Below are 22,670 nucleotides of genomic sequence, written 5' to 3' on the forward strand. Positions count from 1 at the left end.
GCGCAAGGGGCGAAGCTTGTGGCTGGCTGGGAGATAGGTCACGTGAACGGGAGATCATGGGAGGGAATCGACTAGGCGCGCTAGGCCCAAGTACAGTGTCACGTGACGGCGGCATTCTCCCCCCATCCCCTCACGTGACCCGGTGTGTTGTTGCTGCGGCCTCCGCGGGGAGGGTGTCCGCGTGGGCGGTGGCGCGGTCACGTGCAGGGTTTAAATCGCTCCCTAGAGGGAGGGGGTCGGGAAAAGGGGCTGTGTAACCGAGGCGCCGGTTGCTGCTCCAAGATGGCGGATGAGGAGACTCTGCTCCTCCAACCGCGTAGCGGCCGCGGCGCTGCGACTGCCGAGCCCCTTCCTAAGCGCCAGCGCCTGGACTCGGACGACGACGACGGCGGCGGGCGGGGCTCGGGGAAGGGCCCAGGCCCAGAACGAGGGGTTGGGACGGCGCCCACCACAGGCTCCGCGAGTAGGGCGGCGGCGGTGGTGAGGTTGCAGGGGGAGGGAGCGGCGGGCTGGAGCGGCGGGGAGAACGGGGCCGGGCTGCGGGGCCTGCCCCGCGAGGAGCCGCCTCCGCACCAGCAGCAGGGGGAGGGGGCGGAGACGGCGCCCAGTGGAGACGCGGTGGAGACGGCCATTGGCTACAGACGGTCGCAATGTTCACACGGGGCGGCAGAGGCGGCTGCCCCGCATCCCGGTGAGGATCGGCCCCCTTCCTGCCCCCTCCCGCCGCCTGGGGCAGTGATGCCCCCGCTGCGCACAGCCAGAGGCTGATCGCAGCACAGGCAGGCCTCCCCCAACACTGACAGCTCGAGGGGGGAAAGGCGGCTACGCTATGAGCCTCCCCCCCTTTGTGTGACACTAGTCACCGATATCCGCCCCCCACCGAACGCACCTGGGGGAACGAGCAACCTGCGCAAACCATGTGCCACGCCCACTCCGGTCTAGGGAGCATAATTCGCCTTCTTCCTCCGGCCTGGACAGGCGCAATTCATGTCCAGCTTCTCCTAGTCTCCAAGTGTAATACAGCCTGGGCTTGGTGAGAAGCAAATTAATTCCCCAGCTGGCCACTGAATCACCTGCTGCACACAGGTGTTGGGTGGCGGAAAGCTGAAGCGTAATGCACTCGCTCGTGTTTGGAGGTACAGAGAGGAGCCAGCCGCGCTTAGCATCCTATCCTCTTGCATCGCTAATTCAGTTGTGTAATTGCTACCAAACAGCGGTACCTTATTAATCAGCTAAGCTCTTCCTGACTAACCGTTCTACATCTTTTTAGAATCCTGCTCAATAGACTCTTGCCCAGCTTCACCTCTTTGCACATGTATGCTTGCCAAATGCCCTTTGAGTGTGCTCATTGTTACACACTGATCCCTCAGATGCTGCTATTGTCTTTGCATGGACATTTTGCACATGCTTTTTACATGATTAAGTGAGTGCTGAGCATGTGTATTATTACACAAACATTTTCTGCTCATCTGCTTAGGCTTGCAGGTGTAGAAAAGTGGTGTATTTTGCCTCTGGTTTGTAGGGACAGTTTACTCTGTGTGGGGATTGTGACATTATCTTTTTTCAACTGCTTTAATTTTTATGTTCTGTACAATAAACAAATCTCAATAGACATACAAATTACTACACTGCTTGTGGAACTGTTACATGATATATATCAAACTTACTAGTATTTTTCTACATTAATATAGCATTACTATAGTAATTTCAATACTTATTGCTAGATAATTTTGCATGTATTGTGTATAGTATGCATCCATTATTCTCAATTTACCAATTTCAGTTTACCCTCTTAATTTCACATCATAATTTTCTCTGCTTTATTTCCTGAATTTATACAAGGAGATTGATTTAAGTCTTGTTGTAAATAAATTTCTTAGCAGCACCATCTTTAGTTATTAAAAGTGAAAGTTTTAAAAATTCAGTTTTCTTGTCACTATTTGTATTTTGTTTCCTTTTTGGATTTGGTTTACTTTCAGTAACTTGTTTCTTGAAAATAAATTTCATATGAGATATTCTTCATTGAGCATGTGTCAGGCCAGCTCCTTCTGTAACTGGCCCCAGTGCTGAGAGCTATGGATAAGAATCCATGATTCAATAGGCATACATACCTTTCTGGAAACTGCACTGCTTGAGTAATCCCCTGACTATGCAAGGGGTGGCGTAGTTAAACAGTTGTTTAAACTGTCAGTCTATGATAAGTATTGTTGAGGGTCTTCAGAGGGTCCAAACTGTTAACAATGTAGGCTCTGATCCTTCAAACACTTCCTTAACTTTATTCATGTGAAACATCTCATTGAAATTAATCAGCCCTTTGGTGGACATTAAGGAGCATGTACCAAATCCTACATCTTGTGTATGCTAATATATACCAACTATCAATTCTTCTGTTTCTTTATGGGATTTGTACTCTGATTTATGCATAAAGATTTGAGGTCAGAGTGAAAACTGTCCAAACACATAAGAAAAGACACCAAGGGGAGAGATTACCAAAATAGCACTTGTAGTTCTAAAAACTTTTACAAATTAAAATTTAGTCTCTTGTTCTTATTCACAATAGAGCTTTAAATATAATCTGTAAAGGGAGATGGGGTTAGGGTTTTTACTGTTTTTTTTCTGTATAAAGGGTACCTGCTGTGTGTGTTTAAAAAAAGAAGAAAAAACAAGCAGAAAACACAAGAAAATGACAGTTTACCTAGCTTGGAAGAATATGGCCTTATCCAGAATAAGATAAAGAAACTGAAGTTTTTGGTTTTTTCTTTTTTTAAGCAATGAGGAGAGGGTTCCACTTATCTTCCCTTTTCTTCAACTTAATAATCAGACACGTTAGATGTGGTCTACCCTGGTTTTGTTGGAGATCTGAGGTTCTAATGTATTTGGAAAGCCTAGTCGCCCCCTTAGGTTTTAACTCAACCTAGTTAGCACTATTAAAGTCTGCATGCCTTGTAAGAGCAGTTCAGGGAAGACATGTTTGCTAACACATTCTGACGTACTTTTAAATCCTAGTCTAGATAAGGAACTAATGGTGAACTAATGCAATGTTGACCTCTTTGGATTCAAGAAAACAAAGTGGGAGTTGAGAGAGGAGGGGATTTTTAGTATGAGTGTTCTAAAACTCTCCACATCTTTCTTTTTGGTGTGTGGTGTGGGGTTTTTTGTTCTGTTTTTTTGAGGGTTGAGCATTAACACCTATGTAACTTCAGTGATTAACCTTTTATAAAATTAAACTTGCCACCCATCACCATCCCATGGAGACCTGAAATTTAACAAAATAAATCCTTTGAAATATCCAGTAAAACTATGGAAGACCAAACTTGATATTTCAAAGCTTTTATTTAAAAAAAAAAAAAACAAACAAAAAAAGGCAAGTGGGAACTTACCTCCGCACCTCCTTTTTTTTTTCTCTTCTAACTAGCAAAGCCCTTTTTCAACTTCTCGGTAAAAGGCTGGATTAAAAAAAAATCCTTTTGCAGGTCATTGCTAAAGCTATAGTAACATTTCAGCCTTTTATAATGATGATTCTGCTTAAAATGGAGTCTTGTGACTTAAGAATAATACTTTGTACTATCTTGCAGATGACATCCTTTTTAGTGATGAAATCATAGCCAATGGTTTCCATTCCTGTGATAGTGATGAAGATGACAGAGCCTCACGTGCTAGCTCTAGTGACTGGACTCCAAGACCACGTATAGGTAGAAGTTTATATAATGTATCATTTCCAAGACTCTTTACTTTGAACTGTTTTTTGATGTCTGACCTTTAATATTGATTATCCTCTTCCTATTGCAAGAGTCTGTCATAAACAGATAGTTAAGGGTTAATGTCTTTTACCTGTAAAGGGTTAACAAACAGGGAACCAAACACCTGACCAGGGGACCAATCAGGAGACAAGATACTTTCAAATCTTGGTGGAGGGAAGCCTTTGTTTGTGTTTTTTGGGTTTGGCTTTGTTCTCTCTGGGATTTGAGAGTGACTGGATGTACTACAGGCTCTAATTTTCTATTCATGTAGTAAGTGCAAGTAGAAAGGCGGTTTAGTCTTTTTAATTGGTTTCCTTTATTTGCAAATGTGTATCTGGTTGGTAGGGGTCTAATGTGTATTTGGCTGGAAGTATTTTAAATTGTATTTCTGCTGGAGGAGGTGTTCTCCAGTTTCTAGAAGCTGACAGACCCTGTAATATTCCATCTTGAATTTACAGTGACTTTCTTTATTTTTTTTCTTTTATTAAAAGTTTTGCTTTTAAGACCTGTCTGATTTTTTTTTTCCCCTTGTTGAGGCTCAAGAGAATTGAGTCTGTACTTAACAGGGAGGGAGAAGGGTGGAATCCCTTTGTTTTAGATTCATGGAGTTTGAATCTGTATTGCCTCTGGGTGAAGGGAAAAGATGAGGGGGAGGTGAAGGTAACATTCCTCTCTGTGTGGTGATTCAAGGAGTTTGAATCACAGTGATCTCCTGGTGTACCCAGGGCAGGAAAGAGCTGGGAGGGAGGAGGGAGGGGGAAGGGAAATGGCTTATTCCCCTTTGTTGTGAGACTCAAGGAATTTGGGTCTTGGGGTCCCCAGGGAAGGTTTTTGGGGGGACCAGAGTTTATCAGGCACTGGAATTCCTGATTGGTGGCAGCTTATCAGATCTAAGCAGGTAATTAAGCTTAGAGGAATTCATGCTAGTACCCCAACTTTTGGACTCTAAGGTTCAGATTGGGGAAAGATACTATGACAGAGTCCACTAGGCTATTTTGACACTATTGTATTATACTTTTTCTGGAGGTTGCAGTTGTGGGCAGTATATTGTTCAAGTCTGGATGGTTAAAGGTGAACAGAAGAAATTCCTTAGCCTTCTGACTCTAAAGCAGCTAAAATATATTATATGGCATCTTTCAAACATCTCACCACTATATAAAAATATGCACTTCACCCAATTTAGATTTATTGCCAAATACTGTCTACCAGCACTTCCAAATCAAGATTTTAGTACAAATTCTTTCCTGAAAACATGGTCCAAAATGTTGGAAGCATTACACAGAATGAGAGTTCTTAAAAGAAAACATACTTTGGGAATTAGGGTTCTAATATGTGATTTTTTTTGTACAGTCCTCAAGCATAATAAGAGATGGGATCTTATGTAAACAGAAGCCCTGCCCTGGCAAATCTGTCTGGTAGGATTTTCTAGATAACTCAGTAAGAATTTATCTATCTTTAGTGAACAAACAGCACCACTACATCTGAGTCTAATAGTCTGTTTTATATAGATAAGGGTCGCTGATGAAAAGGCTCTTAACTGGGTTAGTAAGATAGAGAAGTAGTGACAGTCAGCTAAAATGTCTAAAGAATTTTCCTTGATTCAGAATGTTAAGTCAGATTTTATATACGTTGTTTTTCTATAATAGGTCCCTACACTTTTGTTCAACAACATCTCATGATAGGCACAGACCCACGGACGATTCTGAAGGATTTGCTACCAGAAACAATCCCTCCTCCTGAACTGGATGATATGACTCTGTGGCAGATTGTTATAAACATTCTTTCAGAACCACCAAAAAGGAAAAAACGAAAAGATATTAATACTATTGAGGATGCTATGAAACTTTTACAAGAATGCAAAAAAATAATTGTCTTGACTGGAGCTGGGGTATGTATGTCTAAAATATGTTAGTGTGAAAATAAATGGGTAACTACTTAGGTTCCGATCCAACAAGTTACTGCAGGCTGCATTCATGCAGAGCCACACTGAAGTCAGTGGTGCTGCGAATGGGTACAGCAGTGCACCTGGACACTAAATCACAGCATCAGGGCCTAGACTTAGAATTGATCAGCTAAATTTAATTTTACAGATCTTGTATACTAGAGAGAGAAAATTTGCTCAATATTGTTATGCCTTAGCTTAGACAACTGTATTCTAACTTGTCTAGCATCTAAAGGCAACAGATGTAAATTTTTTATCTCTAGTTACCTGTTCCACATTACTAATCTTCTCAGCTCTCTGTGAGCTAAGATCAAGCGTAGTACCTGTTTCAGCAACACAGAGATTTTTCTATTGTATTACTTTGGGCCTGCTATAACTTCCGTTGGATGAAATATCTAATATCCTGTTCATTTAGATGGGAGTTGGATTGATCTTTCTTTGTTAGAACATTGTATCTGATCATTTGGTTGCACCCTAAAAAGTAATCAAACACAGTACATGTTGCTACAGTCAAAAGTTCTTACATTTGTGTCTTTCTGCATACCAACCATGTCATGGCACAGAAGTCAAGGAATATTGCTTGCTTTGTTTTGTTCCTGTTGTAACATGACTGGCTCAAGAGAGAACAGATGTGATTGTTACCTCTTCACCCCTAAAATGGAGTGCGATCAGAAGTAAGAGATGAGCAATTTGAGATAAACCAGTGTGCCCATAAGAGAAGGAAGCAGCCCTGGGACTGCCTTGTTTTATTCAGCCTGTAATTGCTATTAAGTCCTCAAATCGAAAAATTTTGGCTAGAGAAATCATGATTATACTTATTAAAATTATAGCATACATAATATCTTAATTTAGTGCTCAGGTTTTTTAAAAAACCTGAACATTTGCCTAGCATAAATAAAGTAATGTTAATAAGCTGATCTGCTACTATAGTAATTCCTTTAAAAAGGATGAATCTTGTTTACAACTACTATGGGAGATCAATGAATTTCATTTTAGGAAACCAAATTCAGTGTTCTTGTTTTAGGTCTCTGGGTACTTTGTATTTACAAAAATTGTTATGCAGTACTAAATTATATATATATTCAATAGTGTTCTATTAAACTGCTGGTCCCTGACATGTAGATTGCTGTACAGCTTTGTGACCTCAAAGCTAAATTAATGTTCACTCTTTTCCTGAACGTTCATGGGGAAACTTTACATTGCTCTGTCAAGAGTCTATATAGACATGGGTTATTCAAATTTGCCTTTGTTCTCATTCTTTGATATTAAAAGTTGGTAGCACACACATGCTTAGTTCTCAAATATAGCATATGCTAGCAAGCCATCATATCCAAATATACAATTGATTTCAGGCTACAAATTGTAAACCTGTATTTCAGGTGTCTGTTTCTTGTGGAATACCTGACTTTCGATCAAGAGATGGCATCTATGCACGCCTTGCAGTAGATTTTCCAGACCTTCCAGATCCTCAAGCAATGTTTGATATAGAATACTTCAGAAAGGATCCAAGACCATTTTTTAAATTTGCAAAGGTACTGTGTTCCAACTGTTTTTATTATTTTGGAGAGAAAAGAGATGCCTCTGTCAGAGACAGAAGATAGTTCTGCCTTCGCTTTTTCTTCATGAACGAGGACAAATGCTAAAGCTACTGAATTTATCTTAATGAGGAATGGCTTTAGTCACCAGTAACAAAGTGAAACTGAGTAAGGCCACCACTCATTAAGATAAAGTAAGAGGCCAGTATTACAGAGTTAACAAATTTCACTATTCTCAGTATTATGTATCTCATCCTAGGTAAAGCCATATGTTGGCTTCAATAGGAATATTTATCATTTAAAAAATAAAGTAAAATTTTGCTAATTTTATAATTCCCTGTTTTTGTAATAGGGATATTAACACAACCTTTCTAATTTGGGCTCTTATTTCAGGGAAGGTATTTGAAAATGTTTGCCAAGGATGTGATTATCTAGGTGACATGTTCTCTGAAGAGAAACGAACGTGAGGGACTCGTGGCAGCACATGAGTGTAATTAACATGTATTCAGAGACCTATTTGACATGCTTATTACACCTGGCAACGTAACAAGTTCATAGCATACATTCAGACTTAAGCAGGGGACATAAAATCCAGTAGAGGAGGAAGTCTTCATATACTGACAGACTTGTTTGGGTTTTTTATGTAGCTCCTTTCTGCAAACATAAAGATGCCTTTAAAGAATTAAACAATACAAATTGTATATAGGGATCACTTCTGTCAGATGTTGGATGGGATGCAGTAGCTTTTTACAACGCCAGTGAAGCTAAATAGTTTTAGGAAAAAGGGAGGATATCTAATTGAGATCATATGAAAACTCAGATGCAGAAGCAAAATACAATTTTATATCTAGAATTTCCTCAAACATTAACTACTCCATCAAAAACAAAATGAAATACCATGAGATTCCTAGGGAGTGGTAAGGACCTTTGAAACACAGCACCAGCATTAACATGGTGCATCCCACTAAAGCACTGTTTAGTACTAACTGAGAGGTTGGAGAAGAAACATCACATCCTGCAGCATCTTGGTTTTCCTGGAAGTCTCCCATCCAAATACTAATCCAGTCATGTCCTTTAGATACCCAGGAGCTCACTGATTCCTTCAGTAGCTACACCCCTGCCCCACTGCTAAAATCTTTGTCTGTGCATCTCTCAAAACAATTACTGTATTTTTTTCCCTTTTTCCTTCTTTACCTCCAGTCAGCTCAGTATTTTGCTACCAAAATAATCACTCCCTACTCCTGCCGCCGTTGCCTGTCACTTTTTTTTCCCCACCTCTCTTCTCCCTTCTCTCTATCCATGGCTTTCTATATTCTATCATTCTTTATTCCTATCATTAGGGCCCTGTATAGTCTTGCACCAACCTACATTTCTGGTCTTACTGTGCTCTACTCACCCTACTTTTTCCTATATTCTTTCTAATACACTCACCCCTAGTTTTCTTGCCTTTCTACCTTCTCTATCTCCTCCTGCCTATTGGCTTTGTGCCTTTTATATACCATGCTGCTTCTGTTTCTCTCTCCTCTTATACCACTTCTTTAAAATCATCTCAAACATTTATTCATTTTTTCTTCTCATTAATAATCTCAACATGCTCCTTTCCCCTAAACTGTTTGTCTGTATCTTATTTTATTTGGCTTATAAATATTTGAGGGCAGGGGCTAGATCTCATCTAAACTTGTAAAGAGCGATGTAAATTAACTACACTAGATAACTGTTTAATAGCCATCGTAGCCTGATCATAATCTGTGATGTAATTTAAGGTCATCAGTGCCCATTGCTGCAATTTAGATGCAGATGTCCTTTCTGAAGGGTATCAACTTTATGAATCACTTTCCTTGCTTACTAATTTGCCTCTGGTGGTATGGAAGGTTACACAGCAGTCAAAGGTAGAACTAGCACAAGGAGAAGTTAAATGAACAGTTTACTGATGTGTATGTACAGAACTTCTGGTTTTCTGTTTAAACTAATTTCTTTTAGTAAAAATCTGAAATTATGGTCAGTGTTTACCATTAAATATATCTTCCTTGTTTTTTGAGGGAAAACACTACCTTTTCTCTTAAGTGTCTATGGGGATGTTCCAGTGGACCTAGTTTGATTTTAAAATAACTTTAAACATTTACATAGCTGTGTTACTAATAACACTTTAGCCTATTAAAATTGGACACTTTAAAAATCTATTTAATTGGTGCTGCTGTTTTTATTCATATTTCATTCAGCTTGGAGAATGAAAATAGACAATGCAAAAACCTTTTCAATAAATTTTAAATGTAGAATACAAACTACCTGGCAGGGTCTGTTTAATTATTTTTCTTTTGTCTTATCAAAAAGATATGTAAGAAACAATTATGGTGACAAAATCAAATATCAGTGAAAACTGGGCATATTACATGTAGATCTCTTGTATAGTTTTCAGTACTACAGTACAAAATCATAGAATGAGACAGGCACTAGGAATGGAAGTGAAATTCTAAAAAGCGTAGAATCATAGGACTGGAAGTGACCTTGAGAGTTCTAGTTCAGTCCCCTGCTCTCATGGCAGGACTAAGTATTATCTAGACCATCCCTGGCAGGTGTTTGTCTAACCTGCTCTTAAATATCTCCAGTGATGGAGATTCCACAACCCACCTAGGCAATTCATTCCAGTGCTTAACCACCCTGACAATTAAGAAGTTTTTCCTAATGTCCAACCTAAATCTCCCTTGCTGCAATTTAAGCCCATTGCGTCTTGACCTATCCTCAGAGGTTAAGAAGAACAATTGTTCTCTTTCCTACTTGTAATAACCTTTTGTGTGCTTGAAAACTGTTATGTCCCCTCTGTCTCCTTTTCCAGACTAAACAAATCCAATTTTTTTTCACTCTCTTCCCTTATAGGTCATTTTCTAGACCTTGAATCATTTTTGTTGCTCTTCTCTAGACTCTCCAGTTTGTCCACATCTTTTCAGAAATGTCGCACCCAGAACTGCACACAGTACTCCAATTGAGGCCTAATCAGTGCAGAATTACTTCTCATGTCTTGTGTTAGCAGGAGTGTTGTAACAATCTCAGAATTATGTTTGGTGTGTGTGGGGTTTTTTGTTTTTTTTTTTTTTTTTTTGCAACAGCATCACGCTGTTAACTCATATTTAGCTTGTGGTCCACTTTGACCCCCAGATCCTTTTCTGCAGTACTTCCTAGACTGTAATTTCCCTTGTTATATGTATGCAACTGATTGTTCCTTCCTAAGTGGAATACTTTGCATTTGTCCTTATTGAATTTCATCCTATTTACTTCAGACCATTTATCCTGTTTGTCCAGGTCATTTTGAATAATAATCCTATCCTACAAGGCACTTGCAACCCTTCCCAGTTTCGTATCATTCTCAAACTTTAAGTGTACTCTCTTTGCCATTATCTAAGTCATTGATAAAGATATTGAACAGAACCAGATCCAGAACTGATCCCTGCGGGACCCCACTTGTTATGCCCTTCCAGCATGACTGTGAACCACTGATAACTATTCTCTGGGAATGGTTTTCTAACCAGTTATTCACTCACCTTATAATAGCTCTATCTAAGCTGCATTTCCCTAGTTTGAGACTGTCACGTGAGACAGTATCAAAAGCTTTACTACAGTCAAAATCTGCCGCTTCCCCCATCCACAAGGCTTGTTACTCTGCCAAAGAAAGCTATCAAGTTGGTTTGACATGATTTGTTCTTGACAAATCCATGCTGACTGTTACTTATCACCTTATTATTTTCTAGATGTGTGCAACGATCTTCCATAAAATAGAATATCAGGGTTGGAAGGGACCTCAGGAGATTATCTAGTCCAACCCCCTACTCAAAAAAGCAGGACCAATCCCCCAGACACATTTTTGCCCTAAATGCCTTAAGGATTGAACTCACAACCCCTGGGTTTAGCAGGCCAATGCTCAAACCACTGAGCTATGATCTATCCTGTCCTTCACGATAAGAGATTTTAGGAGACAGAGCTTAACCTATCTTTCATTGACTCTTAGAATAGTGTCAAACTTTATAGTTACATGCATTATAAAAAGCTGTTTTCATGATATAAATAGAAAATAGCTTTCCTGGTTTCTTCACCTGTAAATGCTTGGTCTTGAAGAATTTTACACTGTATTTACTATTTCAAGATTACAGGCTCCATTCCAATTCAGCAGTGATAGTGGTTGAATAGAATTTGAAATAACTTAAATAGATTAAGCATTTGAAAGATCTTGAGAAGCTGTTGCAACTAAGGCAGCTTCCTGCCTTCCAGTGTTACAGTGACTTAGAGGCATATGGCAAAACTAAAGAATGAATACAAGTTGAGAGTAGGATGCTGATATTCTGTATTTTTATAGAAGGAAACTCCACAAACCCACTCTATATCCAGCAGATAGCTGTTGCTTTCCTGGTATTAATTTTTCAAGAATGACTGACTGACTTTTTCTCATTCACATTACTGATGTGTCAAAACTATTGTTTGTCTAACCTAAGATTCAACTCCAGTTTCCTTATCAAACTTTTCGTCAGAGTTCTGATACTTAAACAATCTGATAGCATTTGTGGTAGCAAATATTATCATTAAGGTTACATTAAATTTTAAAAAGTAGTTTTCCCTTGTTCATAATTTTTCAAAAAAACAACTCTTCCTTTTGGTCTATATCAGAAACTAGTATTCCAGATTTTAGCAGAAACCTTGCAGTAGTGAACAATGGTCAAAATGCAGCAATTGAAATAAGGGTTGGATCTGGAAGAAATGGGACCATGGGAAGGGATTAATTACAATAACTGCTCAACTAACTGGCACTGATATTTTGCTCTCCAAATAAGAGGAGTCTCCGTGCTTGCAATGGTGTATTGTATATCTTTCTATGTGATGCTGGATCAGGAACTGAAAATGTTGCTCTAGCATTTATTTACACATCCTAATGTAATACTCAATTCTGCAGGAAATATATCCTGGACAGTTCCAACCATCTCTCTGTCATAAGTTCATAGCTTTGATGGACAAAGAAGGAAAACTACTTCGCAACTATACTCAGAACATTGACACACTGGAACAGGTTGCAGGAATCCAAAGGATAATTCAGTGTCATGGTCAGTGAAACTTTAAAACTACTGCATTTTTCTAGAAATGTACATTCATAGAAGATATAATACAAGTAATCTCTCAGAATATTTGCCTTTGCTACTTGAAGTAGTACATTAGGTGTTGCAATTATCCCAAAACCACATGTGTGAAACTCAGGAAATCCAGAGTAAAGGTTAAACTTAAAAGAAATCCAACTATGTTAAAGTATTGAAATGCTTAGTTGATTCACCCACACTATCTTAGCACTGCCCTGTAATGACTCCATAGTGTAATGCCCATATGATTATGTTAAAGGCATTTTAGTGTTTGTAGTCCCATATTAGATTAAACTGATTTTTAAAGATGCTAAGTTTTTGGGGGAGTTGGGGGGTTTCTTTGTGACACTACAGGGCAAAGTTATGATTGTGAGAAAAGAGCTGAATGATAAGTTAATCATATCTGTCATACTACAAGCCTAGCTTGAACAATATAATGGCTAAATCTGTATTAAAAATACAAAGTAAAAATACACAAGGACATCATAAGAGGTTATAAACCACAAAATGGTGAACCATAAAACTGATAGTGTGTCCTGTGTGGCTTCCCTAAATGGTAAGATAAGTATCATATGGTCTTTTCTAGCATGGATCGTTCTGCATCAAAAAATCATAGTTACTAGAAGGCATAATTCTGAAAAACAGAGCCAAATATCTGGAAGAAAAATGAAACCTTAAACATAAGATCTATGATTTTGAGCTGTAGCCAGTACCATTTTATATTCTGTTTCATAAGATGTATACAATCTCTCCCCCCACCCCTTCTTTTTTAAAACCCTGGACTGTTGGCTAAGAAAAATACATACAGCTTTTTGTTTTTTTAAATCTCTTTAATTTTTAACTGCTACTTTTTTCCCCTGCTAAGCCCAAAAAAGATGAATGAAAACTTTTTGGGACAAAAAAGTGGGGAAACTGTCAGGATCTTTCACTTACCAGCTAAACCCAGATTTGAATCTTTCAGATGCCTAACTGTTTTTGATGAAGATGCACATCAACGTTAAGGAAAAATGCAGCGACTTTTCATTGTTTAAACAGATTAAATCTTTAACATTCACTATCTCCTACTCTTTTTTTTTCTTTTCACTGTTTTCTATTTGAAAATATTTTGCACTGAATATTTGACTAAAACCTACTGGTAAATTATCATTTATACATGTGCCATAGGTTGCAGAAGTGAATAAACTAATATCCAGTTTGGATTTTGGTAAAGAGGAAACCTGTTTCTTTTCTACCTATTCACTGTACTCTATCACACCCACCAAAATGGGGGAGGGAAAGCTGTGTGTGGATTCTAACTTCACAGGTTAGATTCACCCAAGCTGCCACATGGAGGTTTAAGTTGCATCTCTCTGCACCACCTTGGCCTCCAGTTTCTCACTGGAGATTTGCTTTTAGGAAGGTCAGCTGCTATATCTGCTGCCTGCCTTCCCTTTGGATTCTGCTTGATATAAGGAGGGAGCAGCTGTAAATTGGTGTCAGGATCTCTGCCAATGGAAGTTAAGTTAATGTGTGAATTCCTTACCTCACTTCCTTCAGCAGAAGAGAAATTAAAGCCGTCTTCTGACACCATAACCTTTAATCTCTATCTTCTCAGCAGAATTTTTGCTTGTAGGGGCTTCTCCCATGATGTGTGTAATGTGTTGGTGGAAGAATCTGAATCCACTTTAGATGTCAGATGGGAAAATCATGTTTCTCTGGATTTGCTTTTCACTCTGCTGGTATTAATTATCTCCTGTACTCCCGGTACTGTTTCTTATTCTGTCAGTAATGCACAAAGTCAGACCACTTCAACCTCACATTTTTTAAATACTGTCCATGTTCACTTGTTCAGTATACTTTCAGGGTTTTTTTAAATAAAGGAACAACTCGATTTCTAATAAAGGCCGTGAGCCCCTTTTACTCCTTGAGGTCATACATAAATTACAAACAGTTTCCAGATCCTGGCCTTTCTTCCACTCTGAGACAGTAGGGCTATGCCTCTCTTCCAACAAAAGTGGCAGTTCAGACTTCTCTATAAGGCTTCTGTCCTTCAGCCAGATAGACTTTGTTAGTGCAAACAAAATAACAGTTCAGTACTATATATTGCCGTCTGAACTTCTAAAGCTAAAGTTTGGAGGAGCGGGTGGTAAGAACTTCCCCTACTCTTCTCTTCCTTAAAAGGGGCAGAGATTTCAAGGGTATGGTTCCTCTCAGATCCCCTGACAAACATTTGCCTGTACTTGTTCCACCCTCCCTTCTTATGGTGGGTCAAGGAAACTAGTTGCAAAAAAGGTGCTCTGCCTTCATCAAGATGCTCAAGAACCATGAGGTGTGCCATGGTAGTTCCCATTTCCCAGACCCTTCTCTGCTGGAGGAAGAGTTTGAGAATCTGGATGGCTGCTTGGGATCTGTGCTTTTTCCCCTGCATCAGTACTACAAGCACCTCTGCTAGGGTGGCATGAATGACCCATGCTTGCCAATAAAAAAACTTCAGAAGTATGTCCAAAAATCCCCCTGATTCTCTAGTAAGCTCTAAAGGGAAATGTTTCAGCTTCTTAACTGAGTCACTTGGCAAGGAGTCTGGCATCCTTTCTATTCTTACTCTGTCTAAGAGCAAGATTTTGGTTCTCCTGGGGATATTACATTGCATTTGCACTCCTGCATTTTATCATAGGAGGAGTGCTGGCAATGAACATTCAGCTATCCTCCCTTCTTGCTCCCAAGAAGGCTAAGACCAAAACATATAAGAAAAGAGGACACGTGCCCATCTTTCCTCCAGAGGAAATACTCCATCTGATATCCAGGGAACTAGGTCATGTTGAAGTGGATCTTATTGTACCCAGTCAACACAAAGGGAAGGGAACTAGAACAGGGAAGCAGACTAAAGATCACTATATGCCTTTTCCCCTCTCACTGCATCCTCCTTGTACAATGAAGAGTGATTCAGAAAATGGAGGCAGCAGTAATAGTTACTGTCCATCTCCAACTGGCCAAGAAGACTGTGGTAGTTGGACATAATATAGCTGGCGCACTGCCACTTCATCTTCCAAGAAAACAGGATCTTCTGTCCCAGAAACCACTACTGGAGCCTGACAAAGTTCAAAACAAGATGGAATACTTGTTCAAAATAATCTCTCCTACACTCCTTCAAGCTTTCTACCCCTTTGACGTATGGAAGAGTTTGGAGAAAGTTTTCATACTAGTGTCAAGGTAAAAACATCACAAAACTAAGCATTTTACTTCTTACAAGAAGGTCTAGAGTTGGTCCTCAAAACATCTTGCAACCCACTGTTGTAATTATCTACATTCCTAGACCACCATGCCTACCCAAATCAGCAGTTAGCTATATCTGCCCTTCTGTATTAAGCTCTCACAACCCATACACTTGAACCTATGGAATCCAATAATCCTCATAATCAAGATTGACTTCTGTGAGTTGTAAAAGGAGGTGTTATTCTTCCTTCATTCTACCTAAAGTGTCAACAGGTATAAGAAAAAGCATGGCATGTGCTAAATGCGTGAAGCGTAGTTGAAATATACTGCAGTAGAATTTTTCAATGAAGTTGAATGTTGGCTTGTATCTTCAACTGGTGTAAATTGATATAGCTCCAGCAAAGACAATGGTGCTACGTCAGTTTACACCAGCTGAGGATCTGGGCCACAAGTAAGGGTGACAATACCATAGCTCCCCTACAATAACCTTGCAGCCCATCACAGCCTCCTTTTGGGTTCGGATCCCCACTTTGAGAAATATTGGTTTCCCCCGTGAAATCTGTATAGTATAGAGTAAAAGTATACAAAAGACCAGATTTCACAGTCCGTGATGTGTTTTTTCACGGCCATGAATTTGGTAGGGCCCTATTTATAACTGCTACTTTGCAGGGAAATTGAACACTTTATTCTCCTTACTGACTGCTGCATCCCAAGTATTTCTGTCTAGAAAAAAGATTCAAAATGGAAAACTAGTTTCCTGATTACTTTTCAGTAACTAATCCTTGTGCACATACCTTAGTCTGAACTACAAGAAATTCTCCAGCTATCTGTATGAATGCATCTTCAGGTTTCCTGTATCTAGTTAGCTCTGCTTAAATAAAGTAGTAGTATTAAGTTATATTCTCATCTACTAAAAAAATTAGTTTGTTCCCCTAACACTTTGGAAATACTCACCTGACACAAGAGTGGAAGGGGCATAAAGTGACCAGGCCTGAACTGCTCTTGGTCTTTATAGGAAGAGAAGCATAGCCCAAATTCCTCAAATTGGGGGTTTGTCTCAGAAGGCATATTACCAAATAAGTGTTTCCATCTTTCAGTTCAGTTAACTGACTTTTGTGTGTGACACTAGTGAACTTTGTTAGGCCTTTTTAGCATTGTTCCACATGCAAGTCATCATTTAAGACCATATAATGTTCTTGTCAAATTGTCACTATTGCATAGTTTAACACACATCATCTTCACCCATATTTTTTTTTTTTTCAGGTTCCTTTGCAACAGCTTCCTGCCTCATCTGTAAATACAAAGTTGACTGTGAAGCTGTTCGAGGAGACATTTTTAATCAGGTAAAAAAAAAAATTGGTCATATCTTTCAAGAAGTTATTACAGAAACATCCCCAATTACTTCAAGGACAATTGTCAGCTTCTGCTTTTTAAATATGTATTAAATGTGCTCCTGAAATGTTTCATTAAATTCAAAATGCTTACATTTATATTTCAAGATTTTCCTGCAGTACTTGCAATCCAAATACTATTATATGTGAACCAGATAAATTTCTAATTAATTTCACTATTTAGTTTCACTGCATAATTAGCTGAACATAATACAAATGGTTAAAAAATAAAGTGGATTTAACACTTTTGGTTTTATTAATGTAAGATGATAGTAATTCAGGTAAGGAACTCTTAAAATATTTTTAACCTGAGTGTTCCTTTACAGGGCCAGCTCCAGTGTTTTTGCCGCCCCAAGGGGGAGCCCCAATTGGCGGCACTTCGGTGGCAGTTCTACAGCCGCCACATTGTTCTTCAGTGGCAATTTGGCAGCAGGTCCTTCCCTCCAAGCGGGAGAGAGGGACCCGCTGCCGAAGAGCCGGAAGTGCCACCCCTCTCCGTTTGCTGCCCCAAGTACCTGCTTGCTGCGCTAGTGCCTGGAGCCGGCCCTGTTCCTTTAAATGTTCCGAGAAAGTTTGGTTCAGTCTGGGTAAAATTTGATAAACAGCACATGACACATGTAAGGAAAGTTGATAAAATAACAAAGCTGTTCTTGCGTTCTTTGTTTAAAAAGATGAGGAATCAAATTGGCCCTTTGAGACACATTTTCAAAGGCTTGTTTGAAGCTATTGTCGTATCTCTCTAGCCCTCTGTTTTGTGTGACGTGCTCCAGATTTAGGCTAAGTAGTTCCTACTATTCCTAATGTAGAGCAATACTATATTGGACAGACCTTACCCCGAGCCCCACTCTTTATCCCCTCCCCTTCAAGGAGCAGAGGGGTTTCTAAGAAGGTGCTTAGCTGGCCAGCAGGATCTGGGAGGGGAAAAGAACTTGTTTACACAAGTGGAGTTGTAGTCTAGGAGGCGGGTCTCTGCCTGTCTAGTGAGAGGCCACTTCTCAGATGGTTCTCCAACAAATGCTTAGCATATCCACAGTTGCTCTTTTCAATGAGAAACTAAGACAAAGGACCATAAACATTCAAACTCAGTCTCAAATATAATGGTATAAGAGGAAGAAGGTTATTTGAAAAATAGGAGGTTTATTGTAAAGTTTAAATTGAAAAATAGAACTACAGTTGATATGTGACAGACCTTTTTGAGGTGACTGCAGCACTGAGGGTTATTTGTAATATTTGAAGTGTGCAATAATGCCTATGAATAAAATCTGATTTGTATTGCTATTAGGAATGTTATATATAAGCACCATTTTTCCTGCCTGGTTACCTGTTCCTCCCTCAGCTCTCAACCTGTGAGTTTTCAACTTTGAATCTGACATCACTGAGGCTTCTTGTGGCTTTGTTTGTTAGTTGCCAGCTCTCCTTCTGCTGACACACTTGGATCACTGCACTGATACGCAGAGCCTTGTCTTCTGCCTTTGTACCAGAAAAACAGAGACTTCTCATTGGGCTCTCCCTATTCTGTCCAGTCAGGATTATTAGTATTTTAGCTATTGCCACCACTTGTACTCTAGCAGTAGTTCTGGTAGATACTGCCCTAGAAAACTTTAGGGAAGACAGGCATTTTCTTTGCATGGGAATTTTACGCATGTTTAGAAGTGCAGTACCTAGCAGTAAGATCAAAAGGGCTTCTCTTTCTGGCTCAGCTCCATGCCCTTGCAGTTCCTTCTATCTGCAGCAGTGCAGTAAGACTATTTGGAGCCAGTTAGGACTATCTTCCTGTGTCAGGACCTGACTTTTTAAATAATCCCAGACAGTTAGAGTGTGTGTGTGTTTTCTATTGCAGTGTAACATGTCCACTGCTGAATATGGCTTCCAAGAGCAAGGAATAGGTCAATCAGAGGAAAAGAAAATGCCCAAAATTTGGTTTTACCCCCTGCCATTCTTCAGTCTGCTCCAATAGCAGGCGTCTTCCCAAGAAGGAACAATATCTCCAGTCCCTAATCCTGTCTGCTTCTGTATCTTAATTCTCCACTGCCTCTCTAAAGCGTTTGTTTTAGGGTCCAATTAATGGCTCCCTCCATAGAGGAAACTCTCACCTAGCTCAGAAACCTCAGGTGGTTCTCTACTTCAGCAGCCCCTTTGCCTCTAACAAGGACTTCCCTCCCCTTCCTTCAGATACATAGCTTTCAGTACTAAGTCCTTATAGAAGATTGTTTCCACTCTTCTTTTCCCCTCATTCCAGCTTCCTTGTAGATACAAACTTGGAAGTTGCCAGTTTCCTAAGCCCTTTAATTCTTCACAGAAATTTTGCCGTTTTTTAGCCTTGTTCCTTCTCCAGCCAAACTTGATTCTAAATCAAAAGGGGATATTCGGAAAGGAAATGAAAATTCCAGACAGCTTCTTATCATCAGAGACTTCCTTTTAACCTATGATAGGATTGTAAAAGATCGCTTAATTCTGCTGCTTTACTTCATTCTTCTGCCCCTGCTTCTCTGCCTCAGTGGCATTGTGTTCTTTGCTGGCCAGTAGCCATGGCCATCTTATCTGGATAAGAGGAAGAAGGGGCTATAGACCTGGAATGAACTCTTGAGTAAAAAGATATAGTTTTTTCTTCAACTTCCCCTGAGGACATCATTTCTGTTTTACTTCAGGCCATTTCAAGAGTTAGTAGGACATGTGGCAGAGGTTCTAAAATTAGAAATAAGTCCAGAAAAAGATGCAGCAACTTTTGTACATTCTTAAAAAAAGGAATTTTTCTTTACTCATCTTATCTCTGGTTCATTGGTAATGTCAAGGGCCAGTGAAAAGCTCCAAGTCAGGTTGGACCTTCCTTCCCAACAGCAAGGATGCCAGCAGGAATAATTTGGGGGGATAGGTGTATGGAAAAGTTTACTCTGAGGTACCCTGGGAATTTGAGTGACCAGCTGTCTCTTCTAGCTTTAACTTTTCAGTATCAAATGTCAGCTTTTGAAACAGATGCTCCCTCTTAATAATCATCTTCCTGAGAATTAGCAAAGAAGTTCATAACTGGAAGATGTATAACACTGAAGCATGGCTACTTATATTGCTTCAGACACTTTGGACTGGATAGTGGCATCAGCTGTTTCACTGAGAGAATATTTTTGTCACAAGTCATTGAGCCTTTTATCTGAGATTCAGGCCTATATGAATGGGGTTTTTAGCCTTAAAATGAATGAGATCTCGAGAAAATGGAGGATACTATTACTTGGTCTCTGAGACTCCTTAATCTAGATTAAAAGAGGGAATGTCTCCATGTCATTTTCCTTCTTATACAGAAGACTTTACCTCACACATCCTTACGTTTCCAACCGCAGTTCCAGAGAGCCATTATTGGCATCAACAGAAGGAGGCAGAGAACAGCTAATTGCTCTGTCGTCTTTATCAGCAGTACATCAGATCTGAAGTTTTCTGTGAGAGCCCAGAGCGAGTTTCAACTTCATTCTCCTCCTCTGACCCCTTTGGGGAGCACTAATTTCCCTTTGCCTTGGGATACTAGAGATCATTTAGTTTGGATGTGTGATCAAACTTCACTCCATACCATCTTCCAGCCCTCATGCCATCTCACTTCTCTGGGATCCTTCTTGTGAGAATCTGCTCAGAGGAAGAGTCGATTCCTTATGTAAAGACTGGAATTGCTGAGGAAGTGCCTCAATACAAAGGGGAAAACATCTATTTTTGGTTTTTCAGAGATGGCTTTTGTCATATTGTGGATCGCCCGAAACCAACCAGCTTAATCAGAAAATTCAAGTTCCGCATACTGACACTGGCTTCCATTATTTCTGCCTCTCACCCACAGTACTAGTCCATGATTCTCTACTTAAAAGATGTCTTTTTTCCATATAGCTTTCAGAAGGCTCTCAGAAAGTTTTTGGCTTAAAAGTCTGCAGATGCTGCCTGGGGATCTCTTCACACCTTTATGCAGCACTAGTCTCTTGATCTGCCATTGAGATCTAATGCTTGCTATGGGAGGGAAGTTCTGCAGTCTTTGTTTAATGAGAACACCTCAGCCCTCCTTCCTAGGAGTTGTACTGCGTGCAAGACTACAAATGGGAACCTGCAGCAGCCACCTCAAAGAAAGATTATTCAGCAGTAAGTAGTTCTTTGAGAGTGTTGCCTCTGTATATTCACACTCCTGACCCTCCTTTCCCTCTTCTCCTAAATTCAAGTCTTAGTACTCTGTAGTTTAGCAGAAAGAACTGAGGCTGTTAGGGCTGCATCAGCCTTCTATAAACTCCATTCCGAACATTCAGAGCTGAGAGAGAGGATATTCGTGCATCCCTAACAGGCACTGCTTTCCAGAAGGCTCCCAAAGCTCAGTGGCTGCAGGGGAGTGGGCATTACATAAGTGTAGATATAGAGACAACCCTCTCAAAGAATTAGTTTCCAGTGATCAGCTTTTTTTTTTGTCCTGTGCAGGAGTGGAAAACTTATGGTGGGAGTCTACCCTGGTGTCAAAATGCAAAATTTATCTTTCCTGTGCTATTATGCAGCATGTGTGTAACTGGCTATCTGCTAGAGTTCATTGGTGCTATAATGCATGCAATTTGTGAAATCTTCAGGATGAAAGGTTATATAAATGTAAAACTATTACAGTATACACTTTGGTTGGGAAGGCTGCTTTATACTGGGACATCTTCCAGGAATTGGCGGCTAATAACGCTTGTTTAGGCAGAACAATATTAATATACATTCTGGTTGATGGTAATATATTTAGCTAGTGCTGGGTAGTAGTAGACTAAACCCATGTTAGATTAAGTTCTGAACTTAAGTAAAGAAGTTGCCAAATAAAGATTGTGGGGTATATTTTCTTGGGTACTTCCTTTGATTTAAAATTACCTGAAAGCTCAACGTGAGCCCTCCTACCGGACCAGTACTACCCTGTCACTCACATGCTACTGTATGTGCAGAGCAGCAGAATTTGGGTTGCATAAGAGGTCTGTATAGAGCAGAAAAACAGACTGAGGAGACAGCATAAATTACTGAAGCTACTTTTAATACCTTTCACAATATACATTTTGACAATAAATGATGAATTGTTCAAACTTGAGATTTTCTCTTTAAAAAGTTGGATCCATGATTATTAATAAAATATTTTATAATGCAGGTTGTTCCAAGATGTCCCAGGTGTCCACCTGATGAACCACTTGCCATCATGAAGCCAGAGATAGTGTTTTTTGGAGAAAACTTACCTGAGCAGTTCCATAGGGCCATGAAGTATGACAAAGATGAAGTTGATCTCCTTATTGTTATTGGGTCTTCACTGAAAGTAAGACCAGTAGCACTGATTCCAAGTAAGTGGCTATAATTAATAATTTTGGGGAATAACAGAGAGAGCATTTTGATGCAAACGTTTCTGGTGAAGACAAATTTTAAAATGTAAGGTAATGCACATCATCTAGCTTCCGTTCCACACAATCCTAACAATATTTGGGATCTTCCTTGGTTTTGGTTCAATGTGGAAGCTGGGCTGATTATCTTTTTTTCTAATTCAGGCATATAATTAGGGAAAGCTGCCTATACAAATCTGATAAGGGGGACGAAACAAATCTAAATTTATTTAATTTTTTTAAACAAGTGACAGGGAATGTATCAAAGCAACAAAAATCTAAAATTTTAAATTTCTTCACAAAAATACTTAATGGTTGGTTTGTCTGACTTCATTGTATGTTTTAGTTCTCCATCTTTGCTTCTCACGAATGTTTCTTCTCCCCTTGCACTTGAATCATAATTTTTATTTT

General features: G+C 39.6%; 1 protein-coding gene and 1 long non-coding RNA gene across 4 annotated transcripts in view; one reads left to right on the forward strand and one right to left on the reverse strand.

The window, feature by feature from the left end:
• The window catches only part of LOC127053510 (uncharacterized), a 54,607-nt gene that overhangs the window by 10,479 nt on the left and 21,458 nt on the right, over nucleotides 1-22,670 (reverse strand). The window lies entirely within an intron of this gene.
• SIRT1 (sirtuin 1) overlaps nucleotides 1-22,670 on the forward strand; it is a 29,104-nt gene continuing 6,434 nt past the window's right edge. Inside the window, exons 1-9 of one of the 3 annotated variants that reach the window (XM_050958309.1) lie at nucleotides 1-691; nucleotides 3,576-3,692; nucleotides 5,387-5,628; nucleotides 7,062-7,214; nucleotides 12,154-12,301; nucleotides 16,787-16,866; nucleotides 17,241-17,531; nucleotides 20,953-21,021; nucleotides 22,037-22,223. In XM_050958309.1, coding sequence (XP_050814266.1) covers nucleotides 283-691; nucleotides 3,576-3,692; nucleotides 5,387-5,628; nucleotides 7,062-7,214; nucleotides 12,154-12,301; nucleotides 16,787-16,866; nucleotides 17,241-17,531; nucleotides 20,953-21,021; nucleotides 22,037-22,223 — 1,696 coding nt within the window. In that variant the 5' untranslated portion in view covers nucleotides 1-282. The other 2 variants (XM_050958311.1, XM_050958310.1) reach the window with 2 other exon arrangements.

The sequence above is a fragment of the Gopherus flavomarginatus genome, chromosome 6, assembly GCF_025201925.1.
Source record: "Gopherus flavomarginatus isolate rGopFla2 chromosome 6, rGopFla2.mat.asm, whole genome shotgun sequence".
NCBI classification, from domain to species: Eukaryota; Metazoa; Chordata; order Testudines; family Testudinidae; genus Gopherus; species Gopherus flavomarginatus.